The sequence below is a fragment of the Triplophysa rosa genome, linkage group LG22 (assembly GCF_024868665.1).
Source record: "Triplophysa rosa linkage group LG22, Trosa_1v2, whole genome shotgun sequence".
NCBI classification, from domain to species: Eukaryota; Metazoa; Chordata; class Actinopteri; order Cypriniformes; family Nemacheilidae; genus Triplophysa; species Triplophysa rosa.
Window position 1 is genome coordinate 6,814,057 of NC_079911.1, and position 23,847 is coordinate 6,837,903.

General features: G+C 37.4%; 1 protein-coding gene across 1 annotated transcript in view; it reads right to left on the reverse strand.

Annotated features, from left to right (window-relative positions):
* The window catches only part of itga1 (integrin, alpha 1), a 48,707-nt gene that overhangs the window by 18,972 nt on the left and 5,888 nt on the right, over positions 1–23,847 (reverse strand). Inside the window, 9 exon segments of the mRNA XM_057321007.1 lie at positions 15–88; positions 685–859; positions 962–1,112; positions 1,266–1,414; positions 4,231–4,352; positions 6,130–6,244; positions 6,660–6,751; positions 9,150–9,262; positions 11,463–11,583. Of these exon segments, the coding sequence (XP_057176990.1) occupies positions 15–88; positions 685–859; positions 962–1,112; positions 1,266–1,414; positions 4,231–4,352; positions 6,130–6,244; positions 6,660–6,751; positions 9,150–9,262; positions 11,463–11,583 (1,112 nt within the window).

Consider the following 23,847-nt stretch of genomic DNA (forward strand, 5'->3'; position numbering starts at 1 on the left):
TGACTGACACTTACTTTAGACGTATGAGCGCTGAACCCTGCCTGAGACATTTCCATCTCATAGGAGGATGTGTGGTTCCCTGTTGTGGCTGTTAGATAAACACACTTTTATTAAGGATTGACTATGTAATTTACCATTTTAAATGACATTGCAGAAGACTGCAAGAAATTTTGAGGTATTTACATATCCTACACTGTAAAAAAAATCCAGTATAAAACCCCAGTAATTTTCTGGCAGCTGGGGCACCAGATATAAACCGCAAAATAACAGTTTTCCCTGTAAAATTACTGGTTTTCCCTGTTCTTGTGTAAATTTGCGGTCTTTTCTGCAATTTTACGTTTTTCGACTGTATTGTAAAAAATACATTAAAAATCTGTAAAAAAAATAACAGGTAAAATTTTGTAAAATTACGGCTTTTTACAGTTTATGTTATTTTTTATAAAGGTATTTACATTTGTAAAAGTAAAAATGGGTTGGATTGTTGTGCAGTTGCTAGGGTGTTGTGGGTGGTTGCTAGGGCGTTGTTAGGGGGTTGCCAAAGTGTTCTGTGCGGTTGCTCCTTCAGTGTAAGTCTACTGTATGTTTAGTCAGGGTAGTTTTCAACAAATATTACTAAATACACACAATATAGACTTTTCACAATGTGAAGTATTTATTTCTATTGTGATGTATCATGTGCGTTACCTTCTAAGGCAAAGATCTTGCTTCCTAGCGCATCAACGATAGTTACTAACGCCCTTTCATCCGACACATTGAAGAAATGATCACTTTTTTGCTTGCTAGCAATGGATTCGATTTCATCAATAAACTTCTTCACATCTTCAAGACTTTTATTTTGTCGATTATAGTCACCGAGGACCTGCAACGAAACAGTACGTGCATGTTAAAATGTAACTGCAAATTCAGTCTGCTGATTCTGATTCCTTTAATGAATCCAGTATTTTTGGATGAAAAGACTTACAGCAATGGCAAACCTCTCGATACCATCAGCTTCACATTGATCGATGACTCTTTTTAAATCGTAGTGGTCATGCGACTCTCCGTCTGTGACAATCACCATCACTTTTTTGACGCCTGGTCTCGCGCCTCGCTCCACCGTAAATGCCTCTTTCCTTTACAGGATAAACAACTGGTCAGTGTGTTTCATGAGCTCAAACTTTTAAACAACTTCTTGCGTTATAATAAAAGCTTTAAACTATGTTTGTGTTGCTCTGGCCAATGTGGCGTGATTATTATGAGCGATTATTTGGAAACATAGTGCATACCTTGCTTTGTCAATACCAAGAGCCGTCATGGTTTTGTGTCCGGTTCTTTGTTGGATCAATTCAGCTTGCTCAACAAGGTCTTTTGTGTTGTTGAACTGGCTGAGGTTAAACACGTGGCCAACATCATCTCCATACGACACGATGCCCACCTAAAGAAATTAAAGTGAAACATTAGGACAAACATGGGTGGTCCTCAGACACACACGTCTCTTACTGTGCTAATATCTGTGTGTGTGCTGGCTCAAACGTGATGTCATCCTCTCAATAAAGTTAAGAGAACATTTATTTAACTGTGGAATATGCGGTCTTCCCCTGCTCAATGTTCTGGAGCTGTATTTTCCAGCGTTGTGCTCAAGAAAGCTGTAATTTCCTTAAAGCATAACCAACCAGTATGGTGTCTCCATAGAAACTCTTTGTTTTGTCTTCCTAGTAACAATTATTTTCGTATCAACTGATTATAGTTCCACTGTGTCTGACTAACTGCACACGGTTTTGACAAAATACTGTAAAAATTGCATTTGTTTTGTAACCACGCAAAATCCTATTTAAAGGGATAGTTCAACCAAAAATGAAAATCCTGACTGAATATAGGCTTTTTTACTGTAGATATATAATGATTTTTAATGCAGTTTAATTTTACAGATGCATTTTATGCTGTTTTATCATTTTCATGTTCACAAATTTTTTTTTGCCCTGTACTGAACATTTTGCAAAACGTAAACAACTCTTTTTTAAAGGTCTAGATTGGGATTTATAGTGGTGTTTTTGAGAATTGCAACCAATCTCTCAGTCCAAACACGACGTTGGCCACCACTGTACAAAAAGATGTTGTCGGCTGAGACAGCGTGTCTTCTCATGTTGACGCAGGGAAGAGATCATGCGGGCATTAGAAAGACTGTAGAAAGAGCTATGTCTTATTTATTACATAAAATAAAGGGTCTGTGGATCTTAAGTATAAAAAGAAGTATAAAAGTCAAGCAGGAGCTAGGACCTGCGTTAATATTATAAAGTCTTTCCAGCCGAGACGCGTTAGGACCCTCGGTACTAAGGCTTTTAGCAGAGATACTCTTAGATATCTATGAAGATTATACTTTCCAGCAGAGAGACGTTGGAGAGAAAGATCGTCTAAAACAGTGGTTCTCAAACTTTTTCGTTGTAAGGAACCCCTTTGTGTTAAGTGCATCGCTTTGCGGCCCCCCATATAAAGACGTATAATCTTAAACTTAGAATTTTAATTAAACCAAAAACATTCAGTTATACAATGCTGGAACCTCAATTCTTTTGGTTGGTGGTGTCATTTTTCTGATATTTGATTGCATAAAATCTATGATAAATTTCTATATTTCATAAAATGCCACAAAATCTGTGGTCCCCCTGGATCCATCTTGGGGCCCCCAGGGGGCCACGGCCCCCAGTTTGAGAACCACTGGTCTAAAATTCAAATTTTGTTAGAACCAATATATGTTGTTGTTGTAATATTAGCTGTGTGACGGAGCAATTTTGAGCGTCATTGTTTATCTGGAACACTGTGCTGCTTGTATATACTTGCGTCGTCTTTGCTTATTTTATCCATTTGCATTATTATTTGTGTGGTCTAAGCTATGATAAAGCGAAGCATTTCATGCTTGCAATGCACAGCACGTTTGAGGGCAGAGCTAGCTAACGGTAAATAGCAACGCTGTTAAAGGCGTTTGATCTGACAGCGAGATAGCAGTTAAGAGTAAGTTAGTAGACGTTTTTAACCCCCTTTGTAAAGTCAGGGACAACCGGACTACGTACCGCAGGGTAGAGGGAGATGAAACGCACTTTGTAGAGCTGTTTGTCCGTTTAGGGCTACTGTACAAAACATGGCGGCGAATTCAATGTATGTAGGCCCGCTCTGTATGTAGATAGAAATAGTTTATTCTAAGGTAATAAAAAAATAACTGTTCATTACGTAAGGTCTTTACACACCTATGAAGACATCTTTTTGTATACAGTATTATATTGCATTTCTGTTCATCAAAAAAATCCCATACTGCAACTTTAAAAGCATTTCCTGTTTCATTTTTTTTACATATAATTAAGTCTTGAAGATAAATTCAGATGACAGATTTTACATTTTGATTCAGTTCTAAATGTTCTTTCTGTAGGTTGCATTTCGTTCTAACATTGTTCAAACGGAAACAGGAAGTGCTTATGGACCAGCATTGTCTCCATTGGTTGTTTGCAAAATGGTCTACAGAAAAGAGTTGCCAACATATTCTTTAAATATGATTCATTGTTTTATTATATATTGTATTTATTAAAAATGTATAACAATATTGTATTCTATGTATTATTTATATTTTATAACTTCCTGTTGCTATTTTACTTCTGTCATCTGTATTAAAGGGACAGTTCACCCCCCCAAAAAAGATTTCATTCACTCATCCTCCAAACGAAAATTCTGTCATCATTTTCCTCTTGTCATTTCAAACCAGTTTGACTTTTTTTCTTCCGCAGAACACAAAAGAAGATATTTTGATCAACGTTGGTAACCGAACAATTGCTGTACCCATTGACGTGCATTGGTTTTGTGTCCATATAATAGAAGTGAATGGGTATCGCCATTGTTCAGTTACTAACATTCTTCAGAATATCTTCCTTTGTGTTCTGCAGAAGAAATAAAGTTAAACATGTTTGAAATGACAAGAGGGAAATGATGACAGAATTTTCGTTTTTGGGTGAACTATCCCTTTAATATATTTACTGTAAAGCTGCTTTGCAACAATGCAAAATAGTGAGGAAAAGGTAATTTAACAAAAAAATTGAATTTTTCACCATTTTAGTTCTACATATGACTGAAAGCTATTCGTGTTTGGACTGATGATAGAAAGTTTTTTTTTTTTTAAACTTTGATCTACCAACACAGTCTGTGGATATGTTTTTTTCCTCTAAATTGCAGGTTATCAAGATAATAATTTGTATATCTAGAAAAACGTACCCGGGCGGGTCCAACTTCAATGTTCTGTAGAAACTTGACCAGGAAGTCAGTGATGTGGTTCCAGGGGTAAATGCTGTTGGAACCATCCAGCACTATGACAATATCCATATCCTGCTTGCACTCTGAAACATGACACACACACACAAAAAACAAACTCAAACACCTTCATTACGGTTAAACTTGTGAGAAAAATCCATATCACTATACACATGTGTAAAATCCCCAGAGGCGGCTGACTGCCAAAAGCCTCCATTGGTTTAAACAGGAAACTTTCTGCATATTACACAGCTCAGTAAAAATCCGAACTGAAGCTGTGCACGTTGCATAAACATTACATAAAAACGTTCCGAATCAAACACTTTGAAAGGTATTAAATTGAAAGTGACATTGACCTTCCGGTAGGCATATGGAAAGTGATGACTAGCCTTGGCCTATGCTGTTTTTCCAGTCTCTGCGTATGGAAGAAATCTTTCAAAATCTGAAATTATGTGACAGCTTATAAGAGATGCAAAATAGCTTCTACGTCTGCTTTATAATTTATTACTATACGACTCGCTATAATACTTAAAGTCCCAGTGAACCAGAAGTTGCAATCGTTTTTACTTCCGTATTCTGACACATTTCCGAGTGAAAAGGAATTTCAAAGGAAAAAATGAGTGGCCGTGGCTTGCGTTTTTCACTGCGAATTGATTGGATGTGTAAAAACAGCTGTTGCATTGATTTTGAAATGAAGCTGGCAGTAGACCGACAGCTGAAGGGGAGGAGTTAACGGATGCTCCGGCCAAGCCGTCGAATTTACGTCATTTCAGATTTTAACTGAAGATTATGAGGGCACATGAATTTTAAAAATAAAATGACCCACATTGCTAAGCTATTTACTACAAACGCTGCAATATTCATTTTTAATTTCACTGGGACTTTAACTATGATTGGTCAACAACGGCATTCTGTGGTCATAATCGTACCAAAATAATATCTAACTATAATTTAAAAATGTGTAATAAACTATTTTAATTTGACTCCACAATCAAAATAAATTAAATTAATATTTCATGTCCATTTACAGTGTGTGTCTGTTACAGTAGTCATGTACTGTAATAAATAATGTACAGTCAGAACGTCATTATCATAATACAGTTTTTCCCTTCATGGAAACAAGAAGGAGATTCAGTGTTGCTATGATACCTCATACGCTATGTATATGTGTTTATGATGAGTCACTGGTTCTGCTGTGTGTTTAGGGATGTCAATTCTTCTAAACATTCTCCTAACATGGTTATGCGGGGCAGGAAAAGCGGCCCGTGGTTTACACGGCTGGAATGTGCTAATGTACACTTGAATCACGTCACTGGCGTGTAGTGGACTTCTGAAATGAGGTAGCAAAGTCTGCTTTCATGTTTCAGTTCCAATAGATGTTACTCGTGGAAAACTAACTGTTATTAATAGACACCCACTTTTCAGACCATTAGTAAACAAATACTGAGTAAAACACAATAAAGACACAACAATATGGCTTTAAAATTCACAGATCATTATTTCTAGTCATTTTGAGAGGTTGTTTATGATGTCACCGAAAATGCATTGTCACAGCGTAAAATCACAGCAACTTTTGCAACTTCACATTTTATTTGTTGAATTTTCTCGTAAGTGTACTTGTATATGTGGTTTATAAGGAGACATGTGTAACTACGTAAACATGCGGGAACACTTACTGTCCTCATAAACTCAATCGCTTAAAAAACATAAATTATGGTTAGGTTTAGGATAGTTAGGTTTGGGTCAATGTAAAATCCACATACTGTATACAAGTATGTGTGTGTGTGTGTGTGTGTGTGTGTGTGTGTGTGTGTGTGTGTGTGTGTGTGTGTGTGTGTGTGTGTGTGTGTGTTTGTGTCGTACCTCGTACAGATGGAGCGATGGAGTTGAGAACTTTGAAGGAGGAGCTCACATTAGAACAGATGCCTGTGATGTACTGCTGCTTTCCACACATGTACCCATATTGAGGACCACAGGCCTAAAATGAAGGAACAATAAATAAAAAACAGAAAGATGATCATTGAGATTTAGCTGAGCTCTTTTTTATATATACCTAACAAATTCGCATTCTAATTTGGATTCAATCCCAATGGATCAAACAAGACTCTTTTGCCCCATTAGTATCATTTCGTACATTACAATTACAGATGATAAGCAGTTTATTCAGTCATAAAATTGTGCCGTTAAAAAAAATCTCTACCAAAGAACAGACATAGTGTAACATTATCGGTCTTTAATTACAAACATTCACTGGAAGAACTGTTTCCATAAATCCGTGCTTCTTTAATGTAATAATTTAAAAGAGTCTCTGATCATGCACTATTGGGTAAGTACAGTGGCTAAAATAATAACATGAACATTGCAGACCAAATACATGGACAGATGTTCCCTACCAGAAATCCATTGCCGTCTGGGTTAACCACCAGCGTTGTTCCCATAGTCATGTTTTCCTTGACTTCATGTATGTTCGGAATTGTTGTGTTTTCTGTTACAAAATAAATAAGAAAGCAAGTGAAGTGAAATTAAGGAAATACGCAAACAAAATCCCCCTTGCGTGTTTACTAGCTCGTGTGTTTTTGCAAGTATGCACAAAATATCCCAGAGAACGACGTTTACTTGGGAAAACACATTTTTGCCTCACAAACATGAAAAAGCAAATGTGAACCAGACACATTCTTTTTCTTTGGTCTGTCAAGCCCACAAATTTAAACAGTACCATTATTTCAAACCATACACTCAACATGTCCAGGGTTAGGTTAATAAACTGGTTTTTAAAGCTAACATTAAGTCAGACATTGTATCTACAATTTGACCCTGGGCTCTACAGCACCAACGTTTATAGGAATTATAGTAAATTAAAAAAGATGGAGGCAGAAATTCAAGCACTGTCTGTTTAGAGTCAGAATTCCTGTCAGATGTCTCGTACATTAAGGTAGAGCCCTTGAGCAATGGAAGAAGACATGCAACATTTTATTTTTGCATGTTTATTTTAGTTATCTGCTGAGGGATTGTATCATTATGTGTAGATTACGCATTCAAATGTTTGTTGGATCACTTCCTGTCTAGCCTTCCTCTGAGAGTCAGACATTCAAGAGGTTACACATACACACGCACACGCACACACACACACACACACACACACACACACACACACACACACGTCTGGTTTACTATTTCCGTGGGGACAGTCCATAAGCGTAATGTTTTTTATACTGTACAAACTGTATATTTTATCCCCTATCCCTAACCCAACCCCTAAACCTAAAGATCATAGAAAACTTTTTGAATTTTTAGATTTAAAAAATATATTGTTCTGTACAATTTATAAGCTTTTGTGCCCGTGGGGACCTCAATTTTGGCATGAGTCCCCATGTGTTGGTGTGCATTCAGGTTTAGGTCCCCACCGGGATATACAAACATGAACACACACACACACACACAGATGAAAACACTACAGGCTCAAAAGACTTACACATTTCTATTAAAATCTACTAAACATAAACTCAACATATACATTCACTGCGCTGGTCTTATTGTGTTTGATTCATAGATTTATGTTATTTAAAAAGACAAAAATATTACATTTTCTTTGCTTCTAAACATCTTTCTCAACTCGCATGCTATTTTTTTAACTTCTCAACCACATGTCAAATACAGACAATCATTTACAATCCGTTCCTCCTGAATATCCAGTTTAGACCAAGTTATGGAGAAAAATTGGTTATACTAAATGGTTTAATGGCGAACACCATAGACAGTCTCTGCACCAATGTTCATATTGCGGCACTAAGATTGCTGTGTCCTTGGGACGAATTGCTTATTTTCCTTATTTTCAGGTAGTTTCAGCATCTGCTAAATGTAATATAGTGTATGTCTTAGGTATAAAAACAAATGAGCCATAAATTGGCAAAAGTGTCCTTAAACAGTTTCAGTATGGACTGTGGTGTTGTGCACCACAGCAATCTTCATTCATTTCCAGAATAACGTCTCTAGAATGGAGAAACTGTCCACAGCTGTTCCTCAGTGCATCTGTTACCGACATGTGGTATCAATCAAACTCTTAGCACTCACACAACTATCTGTAAATGCTTTTAAATGAAATGATCACACCCGTTCTTGAATTTAGAAAGGTGGGAGAGGACAGACATCACACAAGCTCAAAATGAAGTCGGAGATGTTCCTAGGGCAATATTTGTTGGCCTTTTATCAATATCCTCACGCTACCCCAAACCCTAACCATAACTTATCTCTAAAAACGTCTTTACAGCAATATTTTTAATTTTGCTTAACATTAACTCCAATATCCTGCCATCAACGTGACAGTAATTATTTAAGATGCAGTTGTTTTGATGTCAACTCACAACATGAATCATGCAATGAGACCAGGAAAATGTATTAAGAAATGAAATACTGTAAACCAATAATGAATTCATGATCATTTTGAGAAATGCACTGATGTAACACCATGGGTGAATGTATGTGTGCCATTTCCCTTCGCTGGAAGTGTTACTTCAAAAAAAAAGAAGAAGAGAAAGGTTAGCTAACATCATTCTAAGGTTCTGCACACCTTATTTAGTCTGTTTAGTTAAAGTGAAACCAAAGCGGTGTGTTGGTTCAGGGTGTAGCCTACTTTGGAAAAATGACTGTTAGTAGCCTGTTTGAAGCTGTCAAAATACTAATTCAGGAAGTATGACACAATTTCAGGCCAATTGAGGTAATGTCTGTTAGACCTTCCTGTTACAGGTTTCCTGGCAATCCACAGGCACACACAAACACAGACAGTCAACAGTCCGTAAAAAACTACAGACGAGAGTACACAGAAAATCCACAAAAATAACTTAAGTTATGATGGCAAAATATACAGTAACCAAGAGGCTTCTCACCTGACAACTGTAATTTTTCACAACCAGTGTTTCTGTCTTGGCCCACAGGGCACCTGTAGACGTCTCCGGTCCGTTTTGCCGGCTGTCCGGTCAATGGAGAACCAATCAGAACCCTTCAGAAAAAAGCAGAAGGGAAGGATAGTAGTAAGAAGGCTCTTTTAACTTCAACCACAAGAAAAACCCTCGGGATTTGTGAGAAAGTGGAAGCTCGCTGAGCCAAAGTGCAGTTGACATGATTCGCCAGTTTTCCAGTGGGAAAGAAAAGCATAACGTAAATATGCACGTCGCTTATTTTTAATACTACAGTTCAATGGAACATATGTGAAATGTCACTGGGAAGCAAAGATTTTCTCTTTTCTGTCACCAGAACAATACAAACGTTCAAGCAAATGTGATTTGGACAGATAAATGATGCATTTAACCCCATGAAACTGGTTGTAATTTATGTACTTTACAGCGCAAAAACATTTGTGTTATTTTTTCCCATGGTTATGTTTAGTTACATTCTGTGGTCCATATGAGTGCACTTATCTAAATAGAGAACATTCGCCGGGTTCTGTTTCTAGTGGTGTTTTTGACAGCAGTGCTAAAACTAGACGAACCTTCTTCAAGCATGTAAACAACTCAAGTCATTAACATTCTTGTAGCCAAATGGACCCTGACACAGTAGTGGACACAACCAGAAGCCCCGTGTAATCTTTCCTGCTTAAAATTTCACTTACCAGTCTCCTACTAAGTTATCAAACATTACATTTTTCATTTTTTCTTCAGTTTTTGAGGCTTAGATGTAGTAAAAGTTCTTTAAAATCAGCCACCAGCTTAAGAGTTTGTATTAGAATGTTAATAGATAATAAGTGAATTTGTTTGCTAATGTTGTGCTCGCTGACTAGCTTGCTAATGCTGTTTGGGGTGATGAAAGAAATGAGTTTGTGCGAACGTGTCAAAAGTTAACAGCAACAACAATGATTATAATTTATCCCGTGATCTTTGCATACTTTTAAAAATTAAGTGTTAAGTCGATCGTGCTGAATTCTTGTTGCAACCGATGTAAACACAACAGCGTACTTCTTCGATCAGATGGCTTCGTGTTGCGAAGCCATGCGATACTCACGCGCTGTGCCTTTGTTTTTTGCTACTCGTGAGATGTAAAGTAGAACTTAAATTATCTATTGGTACCTTTGGCATATTATTCTTAATGTTCAACATTTTTTCATGATAATCTGTAGTAGTTTCATACTTTGAGTACACTTTTGTGATTTCATCTTACTCATAAAATCTTACATTCAATTTAATGCCCAGCAGGGTTTTCATGCAGGTTGCAATAAAAAAGTATTCAAAATTGTGTTCATCTAGATCTATATATTCAGGAAATGTTTTTGTAGTTTATTTTGTAGATTTGAATGATGAGTTACCACAATATTGCACAGTACCACGATACTACTTGGTATTGTGATGCATCTGCTGGTATAGTATCGTGAGATATGTCTATGGAAGACAACCCTACTGCCCAGTGATACCATGAGGAGACCATTGTCAAGATTTCCTGCACAAGTGAATCAGACCACCTGCAAGAAGTTTATATAAAGCTGTCAGGGTTTCTCCCGAGGAGAGAGATTAAACCTTTACAAGCAATGTGCTGGTAGGCCAACTGAGAGAGAGAGAGATCACAGATGTTTGATATAACAGAGACTTCGCTAAGGGGAACTGTTTTATACAGTAGGGAGTCATTTCCATTTGGCTGTATACTTAATGGAGTTAGCAGGCCGGAGCACATTAACTAGATTTCTTCATTAAAATAAAAGCAAGACCATTACAAAAGCAAGCTAAGAGAAATGCCTCTGTCACTGTATGGTACAATTACAGAACTACATATTCCTTGCTGTGAATAACAGAATCAATGTTTAAAATGCAATAGTCACATTAGTAAAATAATGAACTAATTTCAAGCCCTCATAGGATGGTATACCATTAGTCCCACCATAAACCCATGTCATTTACTTTTATAAATAAAGGTGCTAAAGGTTTTATATAGCGATGCCATAGAAGAACCATTCAGTCGAAGCGTCCTTAAAGGAGCAATTTCTGTCAGCCGGAATCCTGTACGTCACTTCAATGGTCCTAATGCCGAATGCAACTCAAAATGGTCTGGCACAAAATTATTTCACAAGTTATTACCCTTCGTTCCTATAATTATTCAGCATCATTTAGCACTTTTATTTTTAGGAGTGCTGGTCAAGCCAGTGTTGTTATGTTCGGCCTAGTCAAGCGAGTCAAATACATCGCATAGTTATTTTAAAGAATAAGCAAACTTACCACTTTCCCTCACTGTTCTCAAACTGTTGGACAGTGTATCCAAACATGTCCTCTATTGGTCCACTGAATGACATCCTGTTCTTCTCATCCACGTTGAAACACGAAAAGAATGGCAGCATCACTACAAAGAAAAACACACAATAATAAATGGCACATCACTGTCTGGCTTTGTTCACTAAGAAGATTTTTTCCTCACACAGGTCTTTGTGAATTATTAAGGTAATTAACTTTTGGGAGAAAACCCAGTACCATGTTGCTAAGGTGTTCTGGGTGGTTGCTAGGGTGTTCAGAATGGTTGCCAGGCCCACCACAAGGTCTCTTTAATATCATGGTCACTCAATATAAGTCGTTTTTCAATTCCAAGAACGCAAAGAATGGACTTCTGTTCTCGTGGAGTCCAGTCTTGCAAGGCAACCTTGGAAGAACGAACTCAGATGGACATGATTTCTGGGACTTTAAGCAGGTTCAGTACGCGCAAGTCTGCATTTGATGCATCCTTGATATCAAGAACACATCCGGGTACCTTTACGCGTTCTATGTACTTGTGTTTTTGAGTATTGGAACCGGACTTTGACGGTTGATGATGATGTAGAGCGAGAACACAAGAATGCAAGAATGCTGAAGAACGTATATTGAGAAACAGCCATAGTCTCTCCTTCAAAGTAATTGTATGCAATTTTGTTTTTCTGGCTTTTAAAACTAAAATCAATAACTTTTGTCTCTCTATCGCCATCTCTGGGTTACTTTACATTTATCTTTACGTATGTTGTCAAATGACATTTCACACAAGTTCCACCCCACAGCTCAAATAAAAAATCGGATCCATCGAAATGTAACGGAGGTCTGCTAGTGCATGTACAAATGTCAATCTTTGTTAGAGATCGCAATTTTTATGGCGAGGGAAATGACAAGGTTATATTGTGTTATATTCCTACATGGCGTCAGACCGGTTATATTAACACTAATAACAGAAGCGTTAGTTTTGCCTTTTTAAATTGGACCTAAGTTGGATAATAAAACAAGCAGATTGACTAGGAGGCATTTGCAAGCAGGACTTCAAAGGACGTTTTACATAAGTGTTTTAGAGGTATGCGCACACACACACAATATCAGTGTGTTACACAGAACAGCTTTCCCAGCCGATGTTAAAGTCATGGAAGCTGTTATTTGACGGTTGGTTATCTTAGAAGGTGTGTAGCTGAATTCTTATTACCAGATGTAGGACTGTGATGAAAGTGAAAGTAATTAAGTGCGTAGCTCAGTCAAATGTTTACAATCTCTGATAACCAAACACTACTCCAGCGGCTCTTCCTCTTCTCTAAGGAAGGCCTCGCCCCTTTTTTGGCGTATTCCTGTGGGCGGAGGTTATTCAAAAACTCGGAATAGTGACATCATGTACCCCTGTAGCCTGATTCCAGCCGTTCTCTGTAGTCCTTGAAAAGCGAATTCTGTTAAAGACAATATCTTGCTTGGCATTGAACTTTGAGCTTTATCATTTTGCAGATATTGTTTATGCTCTAACAGCAACATTACACACTAACTAAAGTTAGAAAATTGGCATCACGGTAAATGGCCGCTTTAACAATTTTTTTTCGTTTTTGATCCCAAACATGTTTTAACATCTAACCGAGTATCCCTAACACAATTTGAGGTTTGATAAATAAACTTTGCAAAAAGTCCCACGGTTTTCATTACTTAGGGATAGGGTATGGAGTTAATTCAGACCCAAAACTTTTGATTTTAGCGCGCAGAAAAGTTCCACGAGCGTAAACACACCCTCCCGAGAGCGCATTTATGCTCCGTGAGTTCGCAGAACAGTATCCGCGCATGGAAAAGAATTCTTGCGAGAGCGCATTTCTGCTCTGCATGCAAAAACGCAGTCTGCGAGCAGAGGTTTTGACGAACGCGCGCGCAATTCTCTCTATGCTCAACACTTGCTCGCTCGTCGAGTTGACTTCTGAGACTTTGGAGGCGGGACAATGGCAGACTTCTCCGATCCTTTGATTGGTCACTTTTAACATGGTCTGAGTTTTGGGTCTGAATAAACTCCATAATAGCTGGTATGGAAAAGGAACAGTGATGTTTACCTTAGGAAGAACCATTAAAGTTATTTTTCCAGTTTATTATTATTTTTTATTTAATACTTGGAATAGAATTATGCCAACAAACATACAATATTTTAGTTCAATAAACAAACAGTTTTCTATTTTCTTTTCCATATTCATTTTCCTAAAGTCCTAAACCTGCTCCCAGTAGTGCCGTGTTTGCCCGGTTGTGTGAGAAAGAAACATCTTAAATCTGCTGGGAGCAATACACGCACACAGTAGGCAGAGGAATTTCACAGAGCAATGCAGAGCAGCGGTCCTGACCTCCTGGACAATGTTCTCTTCACGAAGACCACCAGAGTCTGTCTTTCAGTACTGTATTTAAAAGGAGATCTAAATATAGTGTTTAAATGCTTCATTGTACTCCGGCCACAGAGAGTCTTTTCACATGTTGTGTGCAATGGAATTTCAGTCATGATTTATTCAATTCTTGAATTTGGGAGGGAATTGTGAAAATTAACAAATCACTGCGGTGGTGAAGTTTCTGGATATGTTTGAGAACACAGCGAGACATTCAAACAGAAAGCCACTTGTGCCCTCTTATGTTCATCGTTAATAAACGTCATGTTTCGAGCCGATGAATTTAGAATAATACGTAGGCCCAGTGCAAGGAGTCAACTCTAGCACTGCACATCATAGAGAGGGATTTGTGTTCTCTGTTAATGCCAGAAGACTCAGCAGAGGAAACAGAAGAGACTGTGTACGTCCATTGACACGCCTTATAAGAATGTCCAAAAGCAAATTAACAGTGAAAAAGATTTCCAGACAAGCTTCCAAACCCTGTTTCCATTGAGTCTTGCTTTTGAAGAGGTTATGTGTGATGGGTGACCATCTGAGGCTATTTATACACTTATGATGGGTAAGACACAAGCAATGTGTTTGGAAAAAGCAAGAGAAGAAACTGGAGAGACCAGCGTCGAAGAGGAGACTGGAGAAGAGTAAGAAGGATCATACAGTACTCATCAGAGATGTCAGAAAGTGTGAGCATTTGTTTTGGAAGTTAGATAAACAATTCATTTCTTCTGCAGTCTAGACATAATGAATGTGTTTTGAAAATAAGATGAAACGGAAACTCAAGACGATGAAGACAAATATGAAGAAGTTGAAGTAGACAAGATGAAAGAAGTTGAAAAAGAAAAACAAGAAGATGTTCAGAGACATGCAAATGTTTGTAATGAAAGACTGCTGGTTTGTTTGGGTGAGATTTTAAAGTTGGATAAAGCAAAATTGTTGTTTGCAATTTACACACAACCAATATATTTGGAAAAGTATACTGTAAATATGAAGAAGAACCCATAAGAAAGAGAATTCACATATGAAATTTTCTAATTTCTCTACATTATTTCTTATAGACATCTATGAGATTAATGAGAGCAAATGTAAACTTGCTTAAAGGGACAGTTCACCCAAAAGTGAATTCTGTAATCATTTGCTACAAATCTGTATACATTTCTTTGTTCTGGTAAACATGGAGAAAGATATTTGGAAGAATGCTTGTAAGTTGTAACCAAACCGTTTTTGGGCACCATTGACTACCATAGTAGGGAAAATTGCTTTATAAATGTATCTGTCCTGTTAAACACAAAAGAAGATATTTCGAAGAATGTAGGAAAGCAAACAGTACTGGGGCACTTTTGACTACTATTGTCATTTTCCTACTATGGTAGTCAATGGGGTCCAAGAACTGTTTGGTTACAAGCATTCTTCCAAATATCTTTCTGTGTGTTCAACCGAACAAAGACATTTATACAGATTTGAAACAACTCGAGGGTGAATAAATGATGACAGGATTTTCATTTTGGGTGAACTATCCCTTTAAGTGTTCTGCATCTCAAATATTTATCCCGAGAAAAGAAATCTCACGATTGTCTTCAAATGAGATTCAGAAAAGATCTAAACACAAATTGAAGTCAGATTTGCTGTCATGAAATCAAAACTCAACAACTATTATTGATTTCAATATTTCAATATTTAAAAATTCTAACCATCAAATGTATCAAAATCCCGATTATTTGATCTATTATACATATCAGTTACAGTTACGGTTTCATACTCTTTATGTATTTTAACAAATGTCTCATTTGTTTCTATTTTTATACATGAACTCCATCTAATCTTCTGAACTACGAAACGGCAAACTCTGAGCAATAAACTTCCTCTGGTAAGAGACATGCCAACCGATGGGCTTCTTCTTTCTTGATCTGAGTCTGTTGTTTAGTTTTGCATCAGATTTGCAAGTCAGATAATCAGAAATCATTTTCTTCACAATAACCAACATGTTTTTGAAATGCAAGAAGAGAATGAAACAGACACAAAATAATAAAACAAGAGCCCTGCTTATTAGAGGCGCCTTTTTAGGCCAGAGGGACTGTTGTTTTGTTGCGAGTCGGATTTGCGAGATAGATAAACAGAATGAATTTCCTTTCCAATCTACTGACTCTGTAAACAAAGACACTGAGAGCCAAAGGCAAAGGGACAGCTGGTTTCCTCCTTGACCACGTCCATCTTCTGACACTGACAAACACGCCCTGGTCTGAACCTGACTCTTCTCTTAATGAAGTGACTGTTTGTGATGTGAAGCTGAGAGGAAAAGGGAAAACTTCCGGCTGAGATTTAATGCAGGACACGCTCCGAGCACACAGCGAGCTAACGCTTCGCAAACACACAATTCGTACACACACAGTGCTTATGGAAACACACAGACACACACAGGGACATTTGCGAAAAAAAGGGTCAGTTTTATCTGGTTTTATTCATTTCGGTTTGTTTCATGCTAATAATGAATGAGTTTTTTTACTGAAACATCAGTTCACCATCAGCTGTGGTCTTCAAACCCAAGCCTTCACCCAACAGACCTGATCGATTTTAAGCCTCTGTGTCGGAGAAGATATTTGCTCAATTAGCTGATTTAAGATGGCCACCTGCCAATGAAGCCTTTCTGCATTGATCCCAACTGGGGAAGATGCCCAGACACATGGATTCAGAGATCTCCAGGAACATACTTCAAGATTTAGGTTAAGTGATTTATTATTTTTACTATCTATGTAGAGCATTACTGTTATTACCCTGTTGATGCTGGTTTGTGCTGGTTTATGCTGGTCATGTGCTGGTTTAAACTGGTCATGTGCTGGTTTAAGCTGTTCCTTACCTGGTCCATATCTGGTTTAAGCTGGTCAGCATCAAAACATACCTAACCCAGCATATGTATTTTTTTTAACAGGGTACAGTAATAACAGTAATGCTGTTATATTAAAGTGTGAAACGTGATGGTTGAATTGAGAAACACTGAGGGATGCAGCAGTGCTCATTTGCTCTCCACTTACGGCGCTGAAGCATCGTTTTCATCACGTTTCATCTCATTTCACGTTTCAACAATTCAATTAATGTTAAGGCATGACTATTCATCTGACTAGATTCTGATTATAAACTATTACACTATTGATTCTGTTAAAGCTACCTCAGAAAATTGAAGGAAAAGTCCCACACCTATGAGTGTCGGTTCACCTGAAATATTCCAGCTGGCTTATATTATTGCGTAAATTCAAAAGAATGTGGTCAATTGAAGATGTTTTTGACTAATAGCATCATGTAAAAAAACTCTATAGATACCATGAGGCCATGACAACCGTATACTGAAAATCTGATATTGTGACAGCTCTAATTCAAACATTGTTGGAAACATTTGGGTATAAGTACACAACTAAACAAAGCACATAACACTGTGCAAGTGTTTTTTTTTATTTTAATGCAAAAATCTTACCTATTGATCATTGATCAAGTTTTGAACTTTGGTGTTTTACTCATACTGCATTGTTTGTGCTGAGAACGCAAACATCCAACTAGCCGCTACAAGGGCATAGCTGCAAAATACAACAGCACACTAAAAGCAGCTCATAACACCTTATTAACCACAAACCCCAAACTACAATAAACATGGGAAAATATGAAGAAACCACGTCAAACCTCAAGCATTGCTTGGGGGATCTGCTTTTGCAAGCACATTCTTTTCAGATATGAAACAATGTTTGTTTATTTGTTTTAACTCACACAAAGGTCTCACACATGAAACTAAAGTACTTCCTGTTAGTCACACTTGAACATCAGTTAAACGTCTAAAATGTAAATGTACGCTTTGCATGTTCGCTTGTATGCGACAGGACATCCTTTGCACGTGCATGCACTGTGAAGGGTGAAACACCCTAAAGCTTTCCATGCAAAATATTACATTTTTTATTCATCAAAGCATGATAGAAACTTGCATAATTAGAGACAAATCTAACTGTAATCCAACTGTTATTGTAGGAGCAGCACTTAATAATGACATCATCACGCTACATCATCATAATGCCATAATGTTTACAGCGCATGTTTTTGGTATCCATAGAGATGTGAAGACAACAGTTCTGCACAAACTAGAAACACGTTCTGAAACTCAAAGCTCTTTGAAGTGATAAATTCCATTCTCATATTGCAGCAAAGGTCAAAGCCCATGAAATGACACTGTCTTCACGTTCAATCATGTCAAATGACAGTGCCAAAATGTGATTCATTCTGTAAGACCCTAAATCAAAGCTGTAATTGTCCAGTGCCTGTAATGTGTTGGATTTATCTGTGCTAAGACTCTTCCTACATCGACACATTTGGCAGTGAAAGCTCTTCGTGATGTTGAGAAACGACGCCTGTGCCGAGACCTTGTCTGCCTCCCACATGTTCACCCATGACAAAGCAGATCTTAAGAAGCAGTTTCTTTGTTGCCTTAATACTGTGTTTGTTAAATGAAAATAAGTTGAATGAGAAATTCCAGCAACCACTACCATTTTCTTCCAATTGAACCCAATCTCCCTTTTTGACACAAGCATTTTTTAAGAGTGTAATATCACCCTGAGCACAGTGGCTCTCAAATTTCTTTGGTCTCAAACTTTTTATCCAACCATTAAACCTAAATAAAAACATCAAAAGACACAATATCTATGGCCACAGGATCTTCAATCGTGTGTGATTTCTTGCAATGTGCAACGTGATGTGCATCTTCGTACGAAGCGTACGTATGAATATAATTCAGATGCTTCATTGAAACATATGTATTCTGTTTTTTTTCCTGCTGTACAGTACATGTGCTCCTCCAGTGCACCAAAAAGTATTCAGAACACCTTAGATACTCCATAGCAACACCCTGGCAACCATCCGCAACACCCTAACATCAGAGTCATCGGTAATCATCACTCATATTCTATGCACAAAATGTAGGGGATTCTCAAACCCTCATTTCGAACCATGGAGACCCCATTCAGAAAAGTCACTGTTGCCATAGAAACAGAAATAGCACCCTTATAGTATTGAAAACAACTCACCCAAATCGTTCTTTTCTATACAGCACTATATAAATATTTAATAATAAACTGTTACTGTATAAGTGATCCATAATGAAGATCCATTCGGTTAATGTACCGCAATGCTGCACAGGCGCAATATCCTGTTCGCATTCCGCTCGTTCACATGTGTCCCCTCGAGGACCAGCGCTTTCATAGGTCGCGTAAAAGTCCGCCTACAGGATGACATAATGCTCCCCGCTGATTACGGAAGTTTTCATTCCAGATTTCCCCCACACTAGCGGGATAGGACCCTTGATCATGTTCTGTCGGACGCCCACTTTGTACAAACACTCACACACAAACACGCCCCGGCACTCCCCGAAACTCCCGTTCCCACAGAGTTCCTTATGGGTCCAGACACACGGAGCACAGATGGGCCACTCTCGCTCAAACATCTCACAGAAATGTTTTGAGACTAAAAATACACAGAGCGGGCAAAGCAGGTCACTTCCTGCTTCTCAGACAAAGAAATGATCGCAATATCATGTACAGGAGGAAAACATTGTGTGTAAATTGTATATCCATGTGTATCCATGAACTGGAAATGCATCAAGACTTCTGAGGAGAGGTTTTGATTGAATACAGACCAGTAATTCAGTTTCAATAGGCATTTTTATTAAGACATAAGTTAAATTATATCATATTCCTTTTCATGTTAAGCTCTCCTTAAATTTAATGGAATAGTCTAGGATCTAAAACTTTTTAGAGTTATATTAAATAACATCCTGGTTCTTCCTAGTTTTGCACTGCCATGAATGCTATTGTAGTTTTAAGTCTGTGGTATGCCTCTTTTTTTAATGTGTACAGGAGCACATGCGTACAGCCGAACGCAAAGCCTTGCAAAGTATAGGCTACTTCCTTCGACTACAGACTACAGACATACAGTATTGCAATACCTCTCCTGGCCTACAGGGGTCCATTCATTTTATAACTAATATTATTCAAATGTCTTTATTATTCAAAAATGCATTTTATATTAAATCCAATTGTATTATTTTAATTATAATTTAACAAAAAACAATCAAAACATTTTATTTATATATTTATTATTGAGTTTTTAGTCATTCATGATATAGACATGAAATAAATGTTTTAGTTATTATAGCACATTAGGTCTAATAAACGCCGCCGCCCTGATCCAAAAGGAAAACATCTCGGCTGTCTCTCCGCATCATGTGAATGAAACGAAACATCCCCCGTGGCTAATCACAGAATGTCATGTGTTAGCGAGGCTCTGGAAACAGTTAGCTTGTTCTGCACGTCCCGCTGGAGGGGAGTCCGATTCTTCTCTCCAGACATTATCCAGCTCACTTCCTGGAGCTGCGCACAATGCCAACATTCCCGGAGACTGTCGGTTTACAGATGAACCATCTGAAATTCAGACAAAGTCAAGTGTGTTCTACATCATGTACTGTACATGGACTGAGTTACGCTGGATGTGCATGATGTATGCGTGTCTTGGGATGAGGTCTCTGCAGAGGGCAAAGTTCAAGATAAACATTATGGTGCACTTGGAGAAAAGCTACAGCATGTAATGGACTGGCTGCAAATGGACTGTTCTTTAAATGTAAAATAGACCTTATATACAAAATAAATATCAAATTTCATAAAAATGTCAAGAAATACATACACTTTGATTAAACATGCTACAGAGTGCTGATGTAGTGTATGCTGAGGCCACCCTACAGCGTTATGAGCCAAATATACTATGATTAAATTTGGCTCTGCATAAAAACCGCAAAGTAGAATGTGTATACAGTGACTTTTCAACACTGCACAGATGGACCCTGGGAAACACAATGTTTCACACACAGTCAGATGTTCAAAACAAGAGTCAATTTATCCTATGATATAAATGCTAATGCATACTGTTTACGTACTATTGAGGCTCTTATGGTTCAGTGGGAATTGTGGTATGCGACTACCACAAGAACAATTCACAATAGATTTTTTCTTGCCGCATCTGTGAAATAACAATAATACTGCATAGATGGCTGTTTTATTAACAGACAAAACCTGCAATCTCAACCATTACAAGTAAATGTGATGTGATATGATATCCACTTTACTGTTCTCCATTGACATTTAATTTCATTATACATTTCTTTTATTCCTTTTTTATTTCATTAATTTCGTGTTCTTATATTTTATTTATTTTAATCCACCCACTCCTTATATTTTCAGGCTTAAATTATTTTATATTTTAGATTCAAATGATATTTTTTGTTTTGAAAATTGAAAACTTTTACCTTATATTTTATGTTTACTATATATGATATTATATAGTGTCTATATTACATTACATTATAGTGTCTAGAGTGAGTTGGTGATGTATACTTAAAAAACCGTGTGCAAAAAATTAAGCAAATTTACACACAAAAATGAAATAAATCCTTCAAGTTGTTTTCTTCAGTGTATTTGACAAATCAAAATCTTGAATCTTTGATTGTGAATCATTGTGAATACGTGAACGTTTTGAGGGCTGTTAAACGTTAACTATCCCTTAACATTATATCGAACCTGTAATATATAACTGATAATTCCATGAAGCAATAGTGTGATTGCAGTTGTTTAAAGAAATAAAGAAAAAGGAACATTCCAGGAATCATTTGTTTTTGTTTAAAGCATCTTGCCCTGAAATGAGCACCATTGTCATGAAACATAATAGGGGAAAATCCTGTAGTTCACCATTTGAGGGCAAACTGTGGGGCACGACGAGGTGAAATGATACATTTTGACCCAGCTAAAGACCATGACCCCTATAACCCCTCTCTCACGTCATAAACCTCACAGCGCAGATATATGGAGAGAGAACGGATACTTTACAGGTGCTGTTACTTCTGGGCATTTCAGTATTTTACAGGTTTCAGCAGCAAATGTTGCCCTGAGGGCCCAGGGTCAGTTTGAGGGAGTTTCGGGCCAGATGACGTGGGACAATATGCTGTATTATACTATTTGTTGTGCTAAAAAGCTAAACAATGTTTGTCTTCATGAGCCTTTTTCTATCATGTCATTGGTTGTCACATGCCATCAGTGAAGAAGATCCATAAGATCACATTATATCCACATTTAAACCTTTATTCAAACACACTGATCCATTTTGGTCCAACTTTTATGCTGGTTAGTACAGACTGTTGGTCGGGTTGGTAGACCAGCAATGTAAGCTGTAGGTGGTGAGGCATGCGAACGATTCTTCAAATAAAATAGCTATGAATTGCATGGCTTTCTGGGGAAGCCGGTTGATCATAGAAACTCTGCTGGTTAATTAATTTAACCTAATTTAAATAATTTAGGAAACCTGTTGGGACACATGAACTGCCTGCTTCAGTAGGACGAGAAACTCTCATTATCAGTTTGATTCATGTTAAAGAAATCTTGTTAATATCTACATATGTATGTTGCAAGTAAAAAGGTACTTTCCTTTTGTGTGGATTTTGTGTGTAATAACTCAGTATTATTTGATTTAATCCATAAAAATGATAAATGCAATTTACACTCAAAATCCAGGTTATTAAAGTTCAGGAATAGATCATCGGAAAATGTAAATTCATCAAAATCATTCAATCGCTCTCAAGTCATTGAACACTGTACTGTACTGTTAAACACTGTACGAGTTGCTTCTGTTGAGTTTGAGTAATATTAAACATCAGTCAAAGCAAAGGTCTATGCATGCATGCCTGTACTGTAAATTTTTTTGCGCTAAAACAATACATTTTGTGTTAGTTCAGAGACAATACATTATGAGTTACTTTTAACTCAACTTGTGTTGTCCTTTTTATTTATTTAACAGAAAATCAACACAAAACGAAACATAATCAATGACTACGTTTACATGTACCTTCCTAATGTGATTATAATTAGATTTTGGCAATATTGCACTTTACTTCAAGTAAACACAATAATTCAATCTAAATAATGTGATTAAGCTCATAATCGCAGTAAGCATAATTGAAGTAACATATGTGGCTTACGGCGGTTTTAATCACAATAGGAAGGTGTGACGACCTCTGCTGTTCGTTTTGGGAGTGGTTTGCGAGAAGCAGCTCCAATTAGCGGTCAATAATGTGCACCTGGTGTTGTCATCAAGCTCCTCTTAAAAGACGTTCCCTACGAGGCTTTGGAGAGAGTCATTTTGGGAGACATTCCTTTTGGGGAGGACCTTCATTTGCAGTTCGGGCTTTTTGTTTTGTGTTGGACGTTTTGCAAATACATTTTATACACAACATCTTATTACATTCTCAGCCATGCATCTAACACTACGCACTGACATTACTGACTGCTTCAGATACACTGTAGATTTTATTTGAATATTGTTTTGCTTTGCAATTTAATGTTTAACGTTAATCTTTTCTGTTAATAATAAAGTTTTGTTTTAAGCCTGATACTTGGTTTGCGTGTGTCCCTCGTATTTGTTGCGTCCCTTGAGCTATGGGTCGTAACAAATGGCATGTAAACACCTTAATCGCATTTATGCCGCTCTGACCAAGGTGCGCATGTGCTTCTGTCACGCGCCTAATTAAAGCGCAAATTCATGGTAAACATGACAGTCTTGAGTTTTGCCGTCAACACAGCTTGGTGTCTGCAGTCTCTGCTCCTATCCTTACAGAAACAGCGCGAACGCAATGACAGCGTACACCACCAGGCATTTTCCATCATATTTCTATATTTATCACGGTGCCAAATAACCTTAAATACGCCCACATACTGGTGTTAAGCATTTGACATGAATACATTTAAACGATAGCCAGTAACACACACCTACTGTATCTGAGATCATTGTTTATTATCGTGTGCTGTGTATTATAGCAAATAATCAGACTAATAAAACTTTCATGTATACGGGAGCAAATTGGTGTTCTCATGTCATGTTGACTAGTTGGATGGAAACGGTGCTTATTCGCAAATGTT